Source organism: Micromys minutus, assembly GCF_963924665.1.
Source record: "Micromys minutus genome assembly, chromosome: 10".
Classification (NCBI taxonomy): Eukaryota; Metazoa; Chordata; class Mammalia; order Rodentia; family Muridae; genus Micromys; species Micromys minutus.
The window spans coordinates 65,433,222-65,452,950 of NC_137979.1; the positions used below are offsets into that span (position 1 = coordinate 65,433,222).

The 19,729-nt window shown below is 55.0% G+C and overlaps 2 protein-coding genes across 4 annotated transcripts; one reads left to right on the forward strand and one right to left on the reverse strand.

Annotated features, from left to right (window-relative positions):
• Nucleotides 1-1,439: 1,439 nt before the first annotated feature.
• Nucleotides 1,440-7,341, forward strand: FSCN2 (fascin actin-bundling protein 2, retinal; the record flags this gene model as incomplete). 2 transcript variants are annotated; one of them, XM_080923905.1, is made up of 5 exons in its annotated part: nt 1,440-2,265; nt 6,037-6,193; nt 6,540-6,709; nt 6,875-7,057; nt 7,136-7,341. In XM_080923905.1, the coding sequence occupies 5 exons, from the start codon at nt 1,440-1,442 to the stop codon at nt 7,339-7,341; spliced, it is 1,542 nt and encodes a 513-aa protein (XP_080780031.1). The 2 variants fall into 2 exon arrangements, with proteins under 2 accessions (XP_080780031.1, XP_080780032.1); XM_080923906.1 differs by having other exon boundaries at nt 6,540-6,661; nt 6,890-7,057.
• A 1,618-nt stretch (nt 7,342-8,959) lies between these two features.
• On the reverse strand, nt 8,960-18,125 carry FAAP100 (FA core complex associated protein 100; the record flags this gene model as incomplete). Of its 2 annotated transcripts, XM_080922308.1 has the most annotated exons (10): nt 8,960-9,340; nt 9,694-9,829; nt 10,082-10,168; nt 11,836-11,952; nt 12,684-12,820; nt 13,491-14,260; nt 14,992-15,148; nt 16,117-17,075; nt 17,751-17,869; nt 17,961-18,125. In XM_080922308.1, the coding sequence occupies 9 exons, from the start codon at nt 18,123-18,125 to the stop codon at nt 9,698-9,700; spliced, it is 2,643 nt and encodes an 880-aa protein (XP_080778434.1). In that variant the 3' UTR covers nt 8,960-9,340; nt 9,694-9,697. The 2 variants fall into 2 exon arrangements, 1 of the variants encoding a protein (XP_080778434.1); XR_013975145.1 differs by lacking the exons at nt 8,960-9,340; nt 9,694-9,829; nt 10,082-10,168 and having other exon boundaries at nt 12,684-12,837.
• Between the last annotated feature and the right edge of the window lie 1,604 nt (nt 18,126-19,729).

Consider the following 19,729-nt stretch of genomic DNA (forward strand, 5'->3'; position numbering starts at 1 on the left):
TCCCCGTGGCTGTCACACGCTGTTATGAGGGAGAAGACGCCAGTTCTGGCTCAGGCCCAGGATGGACAGCTCTAGTTTCCTGCTTGGCTCTGGTCCCCTGAGGCAGGTGCAGGGTAAAACTGAGCAGGGCCACTGAAGCTCCCTAAGATGCCTGTCAGGCTCAGGATGGAGAGGGTACATACTGTCGGGTGGTCCCAGGGGTAAGAGGTCAGGGGTCAGGTGTGGCTGGCTGCTGGCATCTCCTGAACTGTACCACCCAGTCCTCTCTTTTGGATTCCATGGGAGTACTTCTGGGGAAGATTGTGCCCCGCACACTCCCCTATACTCAAACCTGTAAAAGCCATGGGCCAAAGCCTATAACCCTGTGATCTGAGCAGCAGTAATCTGGTTTCCAAGTCTGCCAAAGGCTGTTGAAGCTAGATCACCCTGAGCTCCCTGCACGGAAGGGAAGAGCATCTGCCTCAGTAGTTAGCCGGGAACACAGGATCCCTGGCATACCCTGATTCTTTGCCTGCTACACGGGTGTGTTGCTGCACAAGATGTCTTGGATGTGAGCATCAGCTGGTTGCCCTAGCATACCATATGAGGCTTCTCGTTCCAAGCCAAGTGGACCAGGAACACTAGGGCATCTGACTGCACACTGCCATCCCTGCTGACAGTCAAGGTGTCCCAGCTTTACCACTGGCCCTTACACCCTTCTTGCTGCCTCCCCAGCCCACAGCCTAGAGGCAGATGTAGGACACCGTCAAGTTCAGGGCCACACAAAAGGGTAGAACTGTGAGGCCAGGAGGATAGGCCAGGATGCTGCTGTATGCTACGGGGCCATATTGCTCCTGGCGGCAGGAATCAGAGATGCAGTAACTGGATCCCACAGAGGATCTGGCGGGCCACTGAGGGTGGAGGGCTGAGATCAGGTTGCCACCCTGCGGTGAGTTTTCCACTGGGCTGCTTTTGCTACCTTGGGAAAGAGCTGGGCTGGACTGGGAGGCTCTGAAGCAATCGGCAGTGAGAAGAGGGTCTAAGAACCATGGAACCTAGTTTGTAGGGCGTAGCACCCAGGTAGCCGTGGGTGAGGGAAGGAGGTGGTCAGCCTTGCTCTTGTCCTGCTGGGCATGGACTCTGGACTTGGTCCTATCCAGGAGCCACTGAAATCCAAGCTGGGGGTAAGGCACGGTGGCTGCTGCTCCTAAGCCGGTGCATTTCTGATCCGCCCCCCTCACCCGCCCTCGGCTGCCCGCTGACCATGTAAGATCTGCCTGGGTGGCCAAGGCCACAAGACAGAGGGAGGCAGCATTGGAACAGGTAGCGTCCATGTTGCTGGCTAGGCTTGGGAGCCAAGGGCCAGATAAACAGATCTGGGCCTCAGGGGGGGCTACAGGCCCCCTGAATACTCAGAGAGAGCTTCCCAGGCCCCCGAAGCAACTCGACTAGCCTCAACGATGCCAACCAACGGCTTGCACCAGGTGCTGAAGATCCAGTTCGGCCTTGTTAACGATGCAGACCGCTACCTGACAGCAGAGAGCTTTGGGTTCAAGGTCAACGCTTCCGCAGCCAGCCTCAAGAGGAAGCAGATATGGGTCCTGGAGCCTGACCCGGGCCAGGGTACTGCTGTGCTGTTCCGCAGTAGCCACCTAGGCCGCTACCTGTCAGCAGAAGAGGATGGGCGTGTGGCCTGTGAGATGGATCACCCAGGTCGTGACTGTCGCTTCCTGGTCTTGCCACAGTCTGATGGGCGCTGGGTGCTGCAGTCAGAGCCACACGGCCGCTTCTTTGGTGGCACTGAGGACCGGCTGTCCTGCTTTGCTACAGCCATCACTCCGGCAGAGCTGTGGACCGTGCACCTGGCCATCCACCCACAGGCTCATTTGCTGAGTGTGAGCCGTCGGCGCTACGTGCACCTGTGCCTTCAGGAGGATGAGATGGCAGCAGATGGTGACATGCCCTGGGGTGTGGACGCACTGCTCACCCTCATTTTCCAGAGCAGGCGGTACTGCCTCAAGTCCTATGACAGTCGCTACCTTCGCAGTGATGGCCGCCTTGTCTGGGAGCCTGAAGCCCGTGCCTGCTACACACTGGAGTTCAAGGCAGGCAAGCTGGCCTTCAAGGACTGTGACGGCCGATACCTGGCGCCCGTGGGGCCTGCCGGCACGCTCAAAGCTGGCCGGAACACAAGGCCCGGCAAAGATGAACTCTTCGACCTGGAGCAAAGTCACCCACAGGTGGTGCTGGTAGCTGCCAACCGCCGCTACGTCTCTGTGAGGCAAGGTAGGGTAGGGTGGCTGACGTTGGGTTCTATGTGTGTGTGTGTGTGTAGATGCCTGCCACGTGCGGTGGGGCTGCCCGTTGGAGGCGGGTGTTTCTGCACACAGTGCAAGTGGAGCTGATGGCTTCAGAGGGGTCCTCCTCACTCTCTAGACATCTGGAGAGCATCAGTCAAAGTGGTGCCCACCAGACTGCAGCTGTCTCTATTCTGGAGAGGTGTAGCAAGGCAAAGACAGAGTATGGGGCGGTGGGAAGCAGGCTGGGGGCTAACACACCTTTGCTCTTGTGCCACCCCACTTTCTCATCTTTGGGGGAGATAAGGGAGAGATGAAAGGCAGGGCAAAGACATATGCTTGGCTACAACCTTGTGGGATCCCCATGGGTGAGACTTCACTGTTATTCTCAGTGTTAGACACGGCTAAGGAAACCTTGCCTAGGACCTGTGCTTCGAAGGGGAAGGTGCCATTTCTACCTATGGGGTGTGGCTTGGTTTTCGCCGTTTCCTGGCCACTGGTCACTTGTGTGACACCTGAGCAGTCTGAGGTAAACACAGTGTTCCTACAGCCCTATGAAGAAGCCAAGAGTCTGGCCTACGCCAGAAGAGAAAGTTGCTCCCATCTTGGGCTCTGTGTGCCCAGATATACCTTGGCCTGAGTGCTCTGAGATTATTCAGACCCCTTTACACCAGCACTAGCCCGAGAAAGGGCAGCTCCCATGTGCCTGTCATGACACTGACCATTGCTATAGCAATACATAGGTGTCCAGGCTCCCTGGGTATCTTGTATCTACCCAGATGGTCAGGAACACCCACCTGGGAGACCAGACTGCCCAGAAGAGCCTGAATCTGCAGTCATGGCCTTTAGGTTAGTCTGAGGCAATAACAGGCATTGGAGTTGCCAGCCCTGCGGTCCAGCCACACTGCCTTGCCTGGGGAAGGCCAACATGTTCACAAGCAAGCAGGGACAGAATGATGGACTGCTTCCTAGAGGAGGGGGCATGCTAGACATTGATTGTAACAGCCTGTAACAGGCTCCTGAAGGAAGGTGATGACAGGAATGCCTATACTGGTGGTGGGGGCTTGGCTGGGATATTAACGATGTTGGGGTGGAAGTGGTAGAGGTGGTGAAGATGGTGATGGAGAAGGGGGTGAAGCAGAGATGGTGACAGTGGTGGTGGGGAAGTGGTGGTGGCGGCTCAGGGGTTGAGTGGTGAGATGTTGTGGACTGAGGAGGTACTGTGTCGAGCGCTTGCCTCGTGTGGATCTCATAGTCAAGGAGTTGGGTAGGATAGTGGCTGCATGGGTTGGTTTTCAGCCTTTAAAACCGTGTATGCATGTGTGAAGGGTACAGGCATGTGAATCCAGGCACCCACAGAAGCCAGAAGAGGGTGTTGGCTCCTCTGGAGCCTGCCTGATAAGGTACTGGGAACAAAACTCAGGTCTTCTGAAAGAATAGTAAGTGCTCTTAAACCCTGAGCCATCTCTCCAGCCCACCTTTCAGTCTCTTAAATAATAATAAGCAATTAATAACTAGCTGGGAACAGAGGTGCACACCTTTAATCCCAGCACTTGCAAGACAGAGGCAGGCAGGTCTTGAGACTAGCCATAGTGAATTCCAGGAAAGCCAGAGCTGCTTAGTAAGACCCTATCTTTTTTCTTTTTTAAGCTTATTTATTTATTTATTTTATATAAGTACACTGTGGCTGTCCTCAGACACACCAGAAGAGGGCATTAGATCCCATTACAGATGGCTGTGAGCCACCATGTGGTTGCTGTGAACTGAACTCAGGACCTCTGGAAGAGCAGTCAGTGCTCTTAACTACTGAGCCAATCTCTCCAGCCGTCTTGAAAACAAATATTGTATGTGTGTGACATGTGGGCACAGACGAGCCACAGCACACTTGTAGTGGTCAAAGGACAGCTCTGTGGAGTCAGTTTTTTCCTTCCACCTTTACATGGGTCCAGGGATCAATCTCGGATCACTAGGCTTCAGAGGCAAGCACCTTTACTTGCTCAACCACCCAACTGGCCTCTTTCAGCCTTTTGTTTTTTTGAGACCAGGTGTATCACCTTCACCCAGCTCTAGACCACACTTATGTGACTGCATTCCTTTGGTAAGCACAGTGGCAGTAGAGGCACACTGCTTCCTTCACTCGGGCACATCATGTCTGCCAGTTGTTCCCGCTTCGGGGTTGGTGTCAGGCTTTGTGCTGGGGTGAAAATCAAACAGCTCAAGAAAGCTGGAGAAGTGATTTGGGTGTTTGTCCTGGACAGCATAGCACCTATGGACAGTAGCAGCCCATCTTGGTCTGGTCACCTGGAGAGACAGCCCCAGACTTGTCTCCTAGCCAGAAGCTGCCTGTGAACAACCGCTTTGTAGTTTCACTACTGGGTTGCTTTGCTGCCGTCTGCCTGTCTCTGCATTCACTGGCCCTGTGGGGCTGACATGAAGCTCAGCTGTGAGCATCTGTTTGTGCCAGTGACAGACTCAACCCCTTCGTGAATCCTAGTGGACACACCTCACACTCGCCCAGAATCAGCCCCTCATCACTGTCCAGATCATTCTGGGCTCTGTGCCCCTCGCACTGCCAGGTCAGTTCCCTATAAGCAGGTGTGAGGGGAAGGTGTGTGTGCGGGCTCTGACTGACGTGGGGCACAGCATCCTGGCCTGCGAGATGGAGATGTGGGTGAGGTCAGTGAGTGGTTCTGGTGGGTGTGCTCAGCTGAGGTCCTCTGACCGGTTCTACCTTCTGTCCCTGCAAGAAACTTGGAGATTCGACTTTTCTCGTCTATAGCACATATCCGTATGAGATACCACCCAGAATCCACTGTCTTCTCACCGAGTGGGCCAGTGCACAGGACACAAAGCTGAGGGCTGTCCTTGGTTCTCCAATTAGTATTTGCTGCTGCCATGATGGAGCTGGCCGAGGGCGGCCTGAAGAGATGGGTCAGCGGTTAACAGCGCTGGCTGTTTTTTAGGAGACCCACATTCAATTCCAAGCACAAACACCTGTGACTCCAGTGCCGGGAATGGAGATCTGACTCCCTCTTCTGGCCTAAGTGGGCTACGCCACTGCTCTTTTTTCTGCATGGGAACAGTGATCTGCGTGAGGGGGCCTGGGTGTGGCCTTTGGGAGCTAGAAAAAGGCAGCACCCTTTTGGCCCCCTCCCTCTCCTCCAAGTTTGGATCAGGTGCAGCTGGACCTTCTGGCTTTGTCCCCTACCTCCTATTGTTATACCTTCATCCCCTGGGGAACTTGAGGGCTCTACCTGCCACATTATTCAAGAATAACCAGTTGCCATAGAAACTGAGTTTGTTGGAGGGCACCCTGCCCTCCCCAGAGACTCAGGTGTGTGTGTGGGGTGCTGGTTAGCAGTCACTGGCTATGGTCTAGGTCACCTCAGCAGGAAGGTCAGAGACCCTCACCTGGCAGGTTGAGGATGAATTATAAATAGAAACTGCTGTAAATCCTGCATCAAGAGAGCAGGAACAAGCAGATTACTTGCTGATTAGCAGAACGGGGATTTGCCAGCAAAAAAGGTACTATCTCAGGGAGTGTGGGAACAACTGGGCTAAGAATCCTTCCTTAGAGGCCATGTGTGAGGTGCAGTGGTACCCGATGGCCCTGCGGCAGCCTCTGGCAGATAGATAGCTTCAAAGTCTAAATAGGAGAGTGCGCAGCTGAGACTCTCAGGCTTCACGGTATCCAAAGCTTGCTTCCCCATCTCTTGCCTCCCAGGAGAGGTGTGAGAAACCTCACTCTCTCTCCCCCCAGGAATCAATGTCTCAGCCAATCAGGATGAAGAACTGGACCATGAGACATTCCTGATGCAAATCGACCAGGAGACAAAGAAGTGTACTTTCTATTCCAGTACTGGAGGGTACTGGACCTTGGTCACTCATGGGGGCATTCAGGCCACAGCCACACAAGTGTGAGTGTACCTGTCCGTCACCCCCACCACCATCACCTTTTTGTTTTTTGAGAGAGGGCTCACACTATGGAACTTAAGTCTCCAACCCAGAGATCCACCTCTGCTGGGATTACAAGTTTGTGCCACCATACCTGGTGGCCACGGTCACTTAGTCATCACCTCCACCCTGAGCACAGCCTCAGCTGTGAGAATGGTAGCCCAGTCAGCAAAGAATGCTTGCTGGGGTGGGGCTCCTCCTGGTAATGGGTACTTCTGTGGAGGACTGGCATCTGCTCCACCTTGAACCCAAGGAGGATTGGGGAGGCCAAACTGCACCTCTCTCACTGAGATCTCCCCCCCTCCACAGTTCTGCCAACACCATGTTTGAAATAGAATGGCATGGCCGGAGGGTGGCACTTAAAGCCAGCAACGGGCGTTACGTGTGCATGAAGAAAAACGGGCAGCTGGCTGCCATCAGTGACTTTGTGGGTGAGCATTCCCTGCCTCTTGTAAGTTGGGGCTCTCCATCCAGGGTCAGTGCATCTGAGGTCCTGCTCCCCTTGATCCATCCGGGGAGGGGTCAGACCCTTTCCCTTCCTGTCTTTGGGGAACACTGGGCACCTTCTTGCTACAGTGGCACACCTGGACTCCAAGCCCATGGTCTGGGAAGAACAGGTAGGGGCAGGAGTGGTCAGTTCACAGCACCCTCTCCTGCAGGCGAGGATGAGTTGTTCATCCTCAAACTCATCAACCGCCCCATCTTGGTGCTCCGTGGCCTGGATGGCTTCGTATGCCACCGCCGAGGCTCCAACCAGCTGGACACCAACCGCTCCACCTACGATGTCTTCCACCTGAGCTTCAGGGATGGTGCCTATCAGATCAGAGGTGAGAGAAAGAAAAGTGCAGGGGGCTCCGGGGGGCTTGGTGTGTGTGGGCCCTGCTAATCTCCAGCCTTGCCTCCAGGCCGCGGAGGTGGGTTCTGGTACACTGGCAGCCATGGAAGCGTGTGCAGCGATGGTGACTTGGCGGAGGATTTCCTCTTCGAGTTCCGAGAGCGTGGCCGTTTGGCCATCCGTGCCCTCAGTGGCAAGTACCTGCGTGGAGGTGCCTCAGGGCTGCTGCGTGCTGATGCAGACCTGCCTACGGGAGAAGCTCTCTGGGAATATTGAGGACTCACAGGGGGTCAACCCCAGAGCCTACTGAAACGGCATTAAACCTTTGTTGCAGAGTTGCCATGGGCTCAAGCTGCCCAGTTTGGTGGTGGGAAGGGTGTGAAGTTCCCTCTGCTCAGCACTAGAGCTCCGCCCTGAAAAAGCCCTCAATCTTCTGTGCAAATCTCTCCCCACTGTCTAAAAACCTTAGGGCAAGGGCCGTGGCTAGGGTGAGGGCTGCCTCTGTCCCCTCGCCCCATCTTGCCCCAGCAGTTGCTAGGTAGGCCTTGGGTCAGAGACTAAGGAAGGTCCTTCTAACCTTGGCTGACTTTGGGCTTCCACGGCTGGGGGCAAAGGAGACCCAGGGAAAGCTGCAAGCCTAAGCCAAGGAGTGGCGCAGCCAGAGCATGTGTTGGAGCGAGGAGGTAACATAGGGCTGGTAGGGAAGGCGGGAAGCATGCTGGAAAGGAAGTGATGGCCTCGCACATACCCTCACTGTTAAGACTGCCCTTGGCTTTCCAAAGGACCAGGGGCATGTCAGGGAATATCCCTACTAACTCTTGGAGTTGACCTTAGCAGCCACCCTGAGTGGGCCAGGTCTTAGCACTCTGTCTGCAAGCCCAGGTGGTCCACAACAGTGCGTTCCTGATGTCAGGGACACCTGGTGTGTATTGGGGTATCACACAGGTGTTGGAGATCAGGGTCCAGCTGGAACAACGGTCTCTTCCTCCACACTTCAAGTGTGACTCTGCAGCTAAGACCAGTGTTTCTTCTACTCCACAGCCATCTAAGCCTGGTGTGGGCACTACTATTCAGCCAGTGCCACAGACAACAGGCTGAGGCCCAGAAGCAGGAGTCTGTCAGGCGCCTGGAAAGACTGATGAGGGAGGGCATCATCAGCAGTCACTGAGGACAAGCTGTGCTCAAGCTCAGGCTAAAGAGGAGCCTATTCATCTCTGAGGGGTGTAACAGCAAGTAGGGGACACTAGGAAATGTCAACTCTGACAGAGACCAAAGCCACTGCAGCCTAGCAGACACCTTTTACCAAGGCAGGCCCTTTACATCCTGTGGCTTGACCCAGCCTCTCTAACTTGTTGAGAGGGGACCACATAAAGGACCATGAGGCTCCCACTTGGCAAGAGTAGCCTTGGGTACAAGCTGTGGACAGGGCTCTTAGCAGGTCATCAGGAGCCAAAGTAAGCCAGCAACCTGGGAATGAGCACCTCGTCACAAAAGCCAGCCTTGAATAGACTCAGGGGGTGGCTAGAGTGAGCCTGTTCTTCCTCACATCCTCTGTGGGGAACTTTGTCCTGTAGGAATGACAGACTCCCATGGACATGCCCTGTGAGGTGATGGTGGCAGGCCAGACTTTGAAGGGCAGCTCTTCAGCCCCAGATGGCCACAAAAGCCTTGGTAGAGGGCACCTGGGCACTGAGGACAAGGGGACAGCTGGAAAGGGTCACCACCCAGCTGTACAGAGCTCAGCGGAGGTCAGAGCACAACAGAGGCAGAGTGAGACAAATTCAGTGACACCTGGAACTTCACGGAAAGGCGGCTTGTCAGCACAGCACCTCACAGACAGACAATAGGAGCAGGCAGAGTTCTGCAGACTCGCTCCCCCCCCCCCCGACCCGCCGCCCCACGGTAACAGCACCAGCAGCGGGCAGGGCCCCGCTGGAGGAGGAGGTTGGGACATGGGGCTGGAGCGCAGCACAGTGCTGGAGGCAGCTGCACCACTGGCATCAGTGGGAGCCCTCTCACGGTCTTTGTGCTTTGGTTGCAGTGAGCACTCTGCCCCCTGGTGGCCCCAGAGAGGCAGCCCGCGCTCCTGGGGTGTGCTGGAGTCAGCAGCAGAACCGTCCCAAACTTGAAAGCCTGAAACTGGGAACACCCAGAAACCCTGTGTCTCCATGGCCTGAGTACTTGGGTGACGATACTTCCCATCAGGGGTGCAGAGGTTCCAGTGGAGGGGTGCTGCCCCAAGTGTGTCCTGAAGTGACGTGGAGCTGGCCAGCAGCTGTCAAGAAGGAGAGGTTCAGTCACGCCTGAAGCTACGTCACCCCCCATTCCCCTTTTTTTTGCCTTTTTAAAAAAAGTATTTATTTACTTATGTCTGAGTACACTGTAGCTGTCTTCAGACACACCAGAAGAGGACACCAGATCCTACTAGAGATGGTTGTGAGCCACCATGTGGTTGCTGGGAATTGAACTCAGGGCCTCTGGAAGAGCATCTCCCCAGCCCCCTTTCTGCCTTCTGACTAGCCAGGAGGCATAGAACCTGAGTCAGGGAACCGAAGGGTATCCTTTTCCATTCTGGGTGAACCACCCAGGCCAACATACTGAAGAACTGTGGACAGAGGACCCGCCTACCTGGTCACAACAGGACGAGGCTAGGGTTGCGCAGTTGCTTGTAAATCTGCAGGAGCTTCTGGGCAGTGGAGCAGGAGCTCACTTCGTCTTCTGTGCACAGCTGGTCACGCAGTGTTTGTACCTCTCGAAGCAGTTCCTGTGGGCAGGCAGCAAGATCAGCCCCTTACACTACAGAGGTGGTGGGTAGTCCACAAAGGAGCACTGGGCCACACAGCCTTAAATACCTAACATACAACCACACGGGTATGGCCAGGCAAACGGGAAACAGACATGACCCTGCACATTCTGATCCCATGCAGAAAATGCAGTCCCTGCGGCTGGTGCCCACTGAGTGCTGTCCCCCACATGCCATCTGGGGCACTCCTCAAGCCCAGGCACTGGGGCTTACCTGGTGGTTGGCATGGATCTGCTGTAGATACTGCATGCGGAGGTCAGGTGGGCTGGAACCTTGGGCTGCTTGCTCTGTGACCATAGTCTGGAGGACAAAAGTGTGTGTGTGTGTGAGTGTGTGAGTGTGGGTATTAGTGGAGAGTACTTCCCACTGTCCAGAATGGGTGCCAGAGTCTAGAGGGTAGGGTACTCATGCTCCTCAGAGTATAGTGACCCCTTTTTATCTGTCTCCTGGCTTTTCTGCTCAGCTGACTCTGACTCCTGTGGAGAACCCACTCATCTACCCACTAGTGTTTCCCACCCTGTTCACCAGGACTTTTCTAGGCAAGTCAGGCCCAGGGTAGCCTTAGGCTGGCCCTGAGTTCCTGATTCTCCTGACACAACCTAACAAATTCTGGGATTGGGACACACCACTAGGACTGACCAAAGAGCCTTTGTGTTTGTTTGAAGCAGGTTTCTCTGTGTACCCCTGGCTGTCCTGGAACTCGATTTTTAGACCAGGTTATCCTCAAACTCAGAGAGATTTGTGTGCCTCTACCTTCCAAGTGCTGGGATTAAAGGCGTGCACCAACACACCTGGTGTACCCTAAGCCCCAATCTCCTTTCTGTGGCTCAGACAAGCTTCCGGCTGGATTTTAGGCAGGCCCAATCTGATCTGTTTTTTCCATTCCCTATGCAGGCTCACTTAGTGCTGGGCATTTGTTCTTGCTTTCTGAAGGCAGTCTAACTTGCTAAATGCTATGAGGTCTGAAAGGTGAGGGCCAAGGGGCCTTTTCAGATATGAGCAGAGCCTCAGAGGCCTGCCTAAGCCAGATGTCCACAGTCCCCACAGACCCCAGCAGCTGCAGGCAGACTCCTGTCCTTAAACCATGGAGGCATGTGGCTGCAGCTGCCCTGAATGCTACCTACAGCAGCTGTACCATGTGATTCTCTATCAAGGATCAACTGTGTCCCCTTGAGATCCCACAAGAACTCCTAACCTCAGGTACCCTGAATGCAGCTTTTTTAAATATGGGGTCTTTAGGATGACCAAGATAAAGTCACTAGGTTGGTCTTAATCCTAAGAGGCTGTGTCCTTATAATAGGACATTTGAGCAAAAAGCCGTAAGTCCCTGGAGGCTCCTCTGCTAGTCCACACCTCAGAGACTGAACTTGGGGACACACAAAGCCCACCCCTGGGCCATACGGCCTGTCGCTCACTTCCAGCACTGAAACCACCAGCACCTCCCACCTAGTCCTCCCTTCATTTGTCAGCTGTGAGGCCCCGATTCTGAGGGGAAGCAGCACTACGTACCCAGTGTCCCTGCGAGGTGCCTTGGGGCTGGGCCACGGCCCACAGTCTGTGAGGATGGCTGATCTGGACAGAGCCACCTGAGGCACCAGGGGAGACTCGGGGCATGAGAGCATTTTAGACTTGGAAGCCCTTCATCCGAGTAGGCCAGAGGTACAGTGCTCAAGTAGCTTCTCTAGGATGGTGACCTCCCTGGCTGTTCCCTCCTCATAGCTCAGGTACATTGGTCTAAAATCCATTCCTGGGGCTCAGACCCAGGCATGACAAGCAGTGACTAGAAACGTATCAGACATTTCTGAATGTGGGTGACACCCGGAGGGGAGTGTCCTGTTTGGGGGGAGGGCTCACGTGACGGTGTAAAATGTTGCTCACAATTGCATGGGTCCAGGGGAAACAGATTGCAGCTTGCTGCCTTCAGAGCCTCCTTCCAGAACCCCACCCACCCCTGCTGGCTGCAGTACCTGTATCCGTCGGATGATGGCATGGTGCACCCTGCACATGTTGGCCAGCGAGGAGCTCTCCACCTGGATCTCCACAGCCTGGATGGGTCCTGCAGGGCTCAAATCAGTCACAGCTACCTGCAACATATAAGGCCTTGAGTGGCTGCAACACGGCCTGGGCTGTTCTTGACACTTTACAGAAACCCGTCTGCAGGGGACAGTCCTGGAGGACCCACGTCACTCTGAGCTGTATCAAGGCCCTAGCTGTATCTGGCTCCATGCCAGGAAGTGAGGTCCCGACACACGGAATTGACAAGCCTGTCTGTGGGCATCTCATCGCCTTCCAGGAGGTCCTTACTGTGGGTGGCCATGTCCTTACAGGCTGGGTAGCCATGGCTTTCTCTTCACACAGTGGCATAAGACCCAGAACTTGGCAACCAACAGTTTCTCCTCATGGCTACAAGCGCAGACACTGTCCCCTGACGGTAACTACAGCCAGTTCCTACTCTTGGCCTAGGAACTGTCTGGTTTAGAAGCTGGCCATGGCCCGAGCTCTGGGGAGACAGAAGATGTAAAAGTCTGCTGTGTGTGTGAGTGATGGGCTGTCTCACTCGAGGTGGGGAGCACTTTGTGGTCTGAGAAGGTTACTGCATTCACTGTCCTCTGAGACCCTAGCAGTGCACAAGAACAAGAGCCAAGAGCCCATGATAGATCGAGTTAGACTGGGCTGGTTCTCCCAGGGACACAATCTCAACAAGGCTGATAGGCCAGTTAAAGTAAGTCTTGATAAGCAGTGGCCCAGGGACCCACTGAGGACCATGAGCCCTGAGGTCCATCCCCCCAAGAACAGACAAGTGGCTCTTGCTTGCCTCATGGACGATGAGGTTGACATCAGTTCCATCTGGGGCTAGTCCCTGGATGGAAGTCAGTGTCTGGGCCCTCAGAGCATCCACAGCAGAGTTCTCGGCAAGGAGCCAGCGCAGGGTAGCGCTGCAGAGGTGGAAACCTGGAAGAGAAAGGAGCCTGCGGGAGCTGAGGCACCTGTGCGGCTTCCGCCAAATGTTCCTCTTCCAGTGCCACCTAAGTGTCCCAAATGCTCGCAGCCCTTGTACACATAGAAAGCCAAGCAAGTTACACAAGAAGCAGGGAGGGATAGGGACAGTCAGGAAATCACGGGCCCGGGACTCAGGCCTATGAGCCACATGGCAAGGTCCTAGATGCACTGTGGTGCACAGACGGAAATGCTGTGCAAGACTGCTGGCTGCAGCTCTCTACGGGACAGACTGAAACCAGATATGCAACCCAGCATCCACTGGGAGCAGGACAGAGGTACTGATGACCAGGACACTTCTGCCACAGGTGCAGCCCAAAATGATGCAGATGACTTCTCACACAGCAGTGGGGTGAGGGGGGAGAGGCCAGGCCTGGTGCTGTAACAATCCAGACAGACCTGCATTTGGTCTGTAGACCCCAAAGTGCTTTGTGTAAGAGAACATACCCAGCTGCTCTCTGGTGACATCTGCCTCTGCTTGGGTTGTGTTATGTCACAGTTTTTAAGTGACACACAAGATTCAACGGCAGTCTGGATGCAGTGGGATGCACAGGAACCACAGGGAGGGAAAGGGACACCCTACTTCCACAGGCTGCAGGGCCCCGAAGTCAGTTGTGCCACCAACCTGAGTGACCATCTTCCAGGGCAGCTCTGAGAAGGCCCGCGGACACCCTGATGGAGGCTGTGGATGGAGGCAGGTACTTGGCCCGTAGGGAGGCAGCGCCAGTCGGCTCGCTGCCAGTGGCTTGGCGGGTCTTCAGGAAAGTTTCCACAGGCTCACAGGCAGGGCCAGGCACGCAGGGGGCCTGCGTGGGATGTGGGGCCACGCCAGGAAAGCGCAGGCACTGCAGCATGCCCACTGTGTGCTTGCACAGGGGCAGGCAGACGCCCTCTTGCTTAGGAAGGTTGAGCGGGAGCTTCTCCAGGTAGGGGACATCTAGAGAGTCTGAGGGGGCTAGGGCCTCACCCACCACCTCCCGGAGGCTGTAGAAGAGCCAGCAGGACAAGGTCACAGGCAGGTCAAGCACACCACTCTCACTAGGGCCCAGGGGCAATGTCACTTCCCGCCGGCTGCCTGGGCCCAGTCTGTCCACTGGAATGGTGTAGGTGAAAGCTGAGCCGGTCCCATCCAGGTCTAAGGCAGAAGAACTGGTGAGCACCTGAATACACAAGGTCCAGCCCTGGTCCAGGCTGAAGCTGCTGCTATTCTCCAGTGTGCAGGTGGCCATCAGCATGTCTCGCAACTCCAGGCGGCTCCAGGAGGTGGTGATGGTGCATGAAATGGGCCGATCACCCTCTTGGCTGGACAGCAGGGCGCAGCTCACATTCATGGCCTCATTGAGACTTGTTATGGCCTTGTTGCGCTGGTCAACAGCTTTTTTCAGAAAGGACACCCTGCAAAGAACAGTCATGGCACCCAGGAGAAAGAGATCACACAGCAGAGGGAGCCATGTCTGCAGACTTCCTGGGGGAAAGGGACCAGATCATGATTTGAGCACAAGCTCCCTGAGGATGCAAGCAGCTCCCAGGCCCAAGGAGTACATCTTCCTCTGTTCTGGTTGTGAAATCCTTTGGAGGATACTTTTAAGTTGCTTGATCTTTATTCTTGTCTATGTGAGGCAGGGGAGGATGAAGATGCTGAACTGGTCTATGACTACAGTGGGGATGAGCTAGCCCCAGAGATCACCTCACATGTTCCCAATCATACCCCTTTCCTGTCGCAATATCCTCAGGTCACAAGGCCATAAAACCCAAAGTCATGAGGAAAAAGAGGGATTAGCATTGAAGGTGGCTGGGGGTGGGGGACAGGCTAGGAAAAGATTGGGTCTGGTGTTGGAAGCTCTACTGAGAGTAGGTCCCACTGGCCTCTAAGGAGGGTCCACAGAAGTAGGCATGGGATTGGTATTAGAAGATTCCTGGGTCCTGTCAGAGGGAAGAAAGGGGTCTCTTGTCTTCTAAGGGTTTGTGTGCAGACTTTTTAGCCCCTGATGGAGACAGAGGCAGAGACAGCCACCCACGCAGATGGTTGTTACCTAAAACCTCCCTAGTCTGGGTCAGCTTCACACAGGATGCTGACCCCTAAGGACAGGGCACAAGCTCTACCTGAGCCAGAGCCTGCGGCTCACCTCTCAGAGACATCACCGATGTCCAAGAGCAGCTCCTTAATTTTCTGGCCTGCATTTGCCATGGCTATTTTGGCAGGCACAGGCGCCTCAGGGTTCAAGTCCAGACTGCAGGTGATCAGGCGTCCTTTAGAAGACAGGGCCAGGAGCTCCGTGCTACCTGATGACAGACACATGCAGGGCCAGTCATAAATCTGGAGCACCTGCCAGACACTCAGTGCTGTCTGCGCTGGGCTCCAGACAGCACAACTCTGGGCTGGCAGAAGACCAAGGCAGGAAACGCGGGGAGGCCTGGGAAGCCTGCACCAAGGATCTGGATACAGACAGGGACCACTGATCTCTATACACATCCTGAAGAACCTACACAAGATGGTGTATAGCAGATGTGATGCCGTGGTGGGGCCAAATGAGGACACTGTATGGTGCCCAATGATTCAAATGTGTCACAGCCTTCAACAGGCCAATCAGAACAAGGCTGCTGAGCCTTCCAAAGAGAAGTGCCCTAAAGGCTGATCTCTGCTCAGTCTCTAACTTCTCTACCATATTCTCCTGCCCTGACGCTGCCAAGGGTCTGCTTGCTTCCCTATTCCTAACACAGCCCTTAACATAAACCCCGAAGTGGGCAGTTTAGTAGCTAGAAGTCTCAGGCCACGCCCCCTCACCTGAAGTGGTTTAGGTCTTTCCTTCCAAGCGTCCCCACCCTGTTAAATGTTTTCTAGAGCAGGCTTTAATATATTCCTAGTTGATCTTAATGGAAGACACTGGGGGAGGGGTCAGGCAAACCTAGCTAAAGCTTCCTCAGAGAGCTCTGAGACACCCTCTGAGTGGCTCATAAGCAGGCCACACAGCAGCTAAAGCAGGCTCATCAAGCTCTCAGGGTCTGGCCTGACCCAGTTTGAGAACTGCTATGGGAGGTGCTTTTAAACCAACCCCACAGGCCTCATGCTGTGGAGATCAACCGAGGGGCCATAGTGCAGTTCTGGGGAGGACACACATCCAAGACAGGAGTGAGTGAACTTCTGGTCTGTGCTGGGCCTGATAAGGAAAAGTCTGCCCCTGCCAGCTTAGGGAAGAGACTGTCAAGGAGGAGCCTGCCCCTTGCCTGTGATATCCAACGGCAGCTCATACCTGTAGGTGACCTTGCTGTCACACACAGAGCGAGGGCACTGCAGATGTTCAAGCTGGCTGGGCACAGCATGGAGGGCAGACCTCCTGTGGCCCCGTCTGGCTTCTCAGGGTTCCAAGGACTGTCTCTCCGAGTCATGTCTACCACACAGAGGTCTGAGGGGGTGCTGTGGTACATGTGGCCATCCCTGCCACAGGCGGCACAGAGCACAGGCCCTGGGAGGCAATACTCACGAAGCTCTGGCACCAGATTCCCTGACTCGCTCCAGCTGGCCTTGATGGCCAGTGTCCGGCCCTGGTGACCGAGGGCCACTAGGCAGTCAGAGTGCACATTCTTGTCAGGCCGCAGCTCTCTTGCTGCCTCCTCCTCCTCCTGCGGCTCTGCCCTCAAAGCCCCGATGAAGACCACAGGCTCCTCTAGGTGGTGGAGGATCTTGACCAGGACCTTTGGGTCACCAGGGGCTAACCCAGAAGTAGCCAAAGCCTTCAGGACCACACAACAAAGCTGGCCATCAGGGAGACCGCAGAGGATCACAGGGGACTGCAGGAGGGTGGCATCGACGCCAAAGAGGAGACCAAAGAGAGCCTCCTCCAGCATGAAGCACCCACAACCCTGGGGGTGGCCGTGAGGGGCCCTGGAGTCTGGTGGGAACACACAGCACAGCACCGGCAGAAAGCAGGGGGCTGCAGGCTTCCCTGGCACCCCACCTGGAGGAGTGCAGGTGGGTAACACCACCTCACCAACCTGGCCCTCAGGCCGAGGCTCCTCCCCTGCACAGGGCCGCTCAAACAGCTGCATCTTCCACTGGGTGGGGCCCTGTGCCAGGGTGACCAGCACATCGTCCAGTACAGTGAAGGCACAGAGGGCAGCATCAGGGAGGACACAGGTATCTGGGTCCACATGGATCACAGGGTAAGGGTGAGCCTCATCCTCTTTGTCCTCACAGGCCTGGCTCCCAGACCTTCAGGAACAATGGAACCGTAGTCAGTGTTGGGTGGGGTAGACTCACAAAGTGTTCAACAATAACCTGACTTGGCTGAATAGGTTAGGCAGGTGACATCACAGCAGCTCTCTCTCTCTCTCTCTCTCTCACTCACACACACACACACACACACACACACACACACACACACACCCTACTTTACACATGAATCAGCCAAAAACATATCTTTCAGACAAAGCTCATCAGTGTGCATCAAAGGCTGCATCTGGGCTGTGCACGGTGAGTTCTTCCAACACAAGCCAGTGGCCAACGAGCTTTTGCTGTCACTGCTTGCTAGAGACACCTCCTTCTGAGACCCACTTCTAAGAGGTCTTGCCAGACACCTGAGGGCAACAACAGTGGTGCTCCTGGCTGCAAACTTCACTATCTGAGCCTCAACAGCTAAGAACTTCATGGAAGTAGACAACTCTACTGCCACGCCTGCGTATGCACAGGTACTGGAGGATTCCAAGTGCAGGAATGGATGGCCTAGACCACAGTCCCCTGCCTCTGACCCCAGCGTGTTGTCAGAGGTCGTCGAAAAGACTACAACAGGGGCAAACCGCACAGGGCTCAAAGGTGGAAATGAAAGCAGGCCTCCCTGGGGACCCGACTTGTGCACTGGCCTGGCCGCGTGGGGCCACGCCCCCTCACCTGTCCAGTGAGTCCAACGACAGGCAGTAGATGCCAGTCCGGGCGCACAGGACGTAGAGTGCCCTGCGGGTGGCCAGGAGCTGCAGGTGCCACACCTGATCGGGAAACTGGTACACCGCCTGGGCGCCAGGAGAGCGAGGTCAGGCGAGGGCACACGCGGCCCCGGCTCACCTCGGAACGGCGCCGCCCGCCCGCCCGCCCGCCGCTCACCGTCAGCAGCCCGCCCTCCTGTTCATACACATAGACGAACTCGCGCCCGGTGGACAGAAAGACCTCCGCCTCATGTCGCAGCACATACGGCTTTCCCGCCGCCCGGCCTCCGAGCTGGCAGCAGAAGTCCGTCAGGTAGTGCACGCGCGAGGAAGCGCCCGCCATCCTGCGGGCGCCGGGCCAGAGCTCAGCCGTGAGGGGCGGTGCCGCCTCCAGGCTTTACGGCCGCCCACGGCACGGCGCGGCCTCCGCCGTAAAGCGGCCGCTGCGGAGGCGTGGCCGGGTCCTGCTGCAGGGGCGTGGCCGGTTGCTCCAAACGGTCCACTAGATGACGGGAACGCCCTGCAAGGACTGGAGCGGACGCTGAAGCTTAGCGAAGAGCCACGATTTACAATGGAAAGCAGAAAGCCAGAGGATGGCCAAATGTGATGCAGTCCTGCAAATTCACTCGGGCCCACGTCAGGATCCCTGCCTCAAATCACCTACCTGTGGAGCAAAGATTGCTTTTGTGCAAGGTTGTATGCAGCACTTGCCCTAACACCATACTTGAGAGGGCACCATCCAGATTGCACAGGCTCGCTGGAGTAGGGTGGCTCAGCACACTACTGTTCAGCCCCTTGGCCAGGCAAAAAAAAAACAGCCAACCAGAAGAGCCTTTCCTCCACTTATGAACGCGGCGGCAGGATGTGATTCTGAACTGGAGCAAAGGATGCTGAGAACCCTAGTGAGCTGGGAAACTTTGTTTTCTTCTATGACGGCTCTACTTGTGGCTTTTTGAGGGAACAGGCCGAGAATCCCACTCTGTAATGAGGCTTCAAGTACAAGATGAAATACACTTCCAGAGCACTCATCAAACTCGATGCCACTGCCTATTCTTCTGGAGTGGCAGCTACTGGAGAGGCTGAGGCAGGAATACTTGAGTTTGGGGCTAGCCCAGGCAACCTTGACTCTTAAAAAGAAAATTCCAGTGGCCAAATCTACAAAATGTCTGGGGCACAGCCAAACACAAAATGTCCTGTGAGTTTGGAACATAGGATAATCCTAGTGTTGCTGTCAAAACATTCTGGGCTGGAGAGATGGCTCAGTTCTCAAGAGCACATACTGTTCTTGCAGAAGACCCAAATTTGATCCCCAGCACCACAGGGAAGTTCACAACCCCTAGCTTCAGGGGCACCACATCCTTTACCGAGCTATTTCTGTACACAAAAACACACGGTAAAAACAATAATAAAAGATGTGTAGTGGAATATGCCTTTAATTCAAGCACTCAGAAGGCAGAGGCAGGTGGATCTCTGTGAATTCAAGGCTAGCCTGGTCTACAAAGCTAGTTCCAGAACAGCAAAGCTTACAAACACAAAACAAATAACCCTGTCTGGAACCACATCCCCAGCCCCCAAATATTATTTTAGGCTTCACAGTCATAGCTTGCCTGTGCCTCTAGAATACTTGGAATAAAGGCACAGACCACTGTGCCCAGCTGTGTAAAAAAAAAAAAAAAAAAAAAAAAAAAAAAAAAAGAAAAAAAGAAAAAAGAGAAAGAAAAGAAAAATTAAAGAAAAAAAACAAACCACAACTTTAACCCGAGGGTGAAACCTGGACATATTTTATCATTTCTGAGTGGCCTCTGGAACAGATCTGAGCCCAGGCCCCAGGCTGCTCTGAAGAAACCCTGAATGGAAACAAGCGGGAGGTGAACTCCTCCTCTGCAGCATCCGTCTCCTCCTCCTCCTCGGTGTATCTCCTGCGCTCAGGCTCTAACACTATGACTG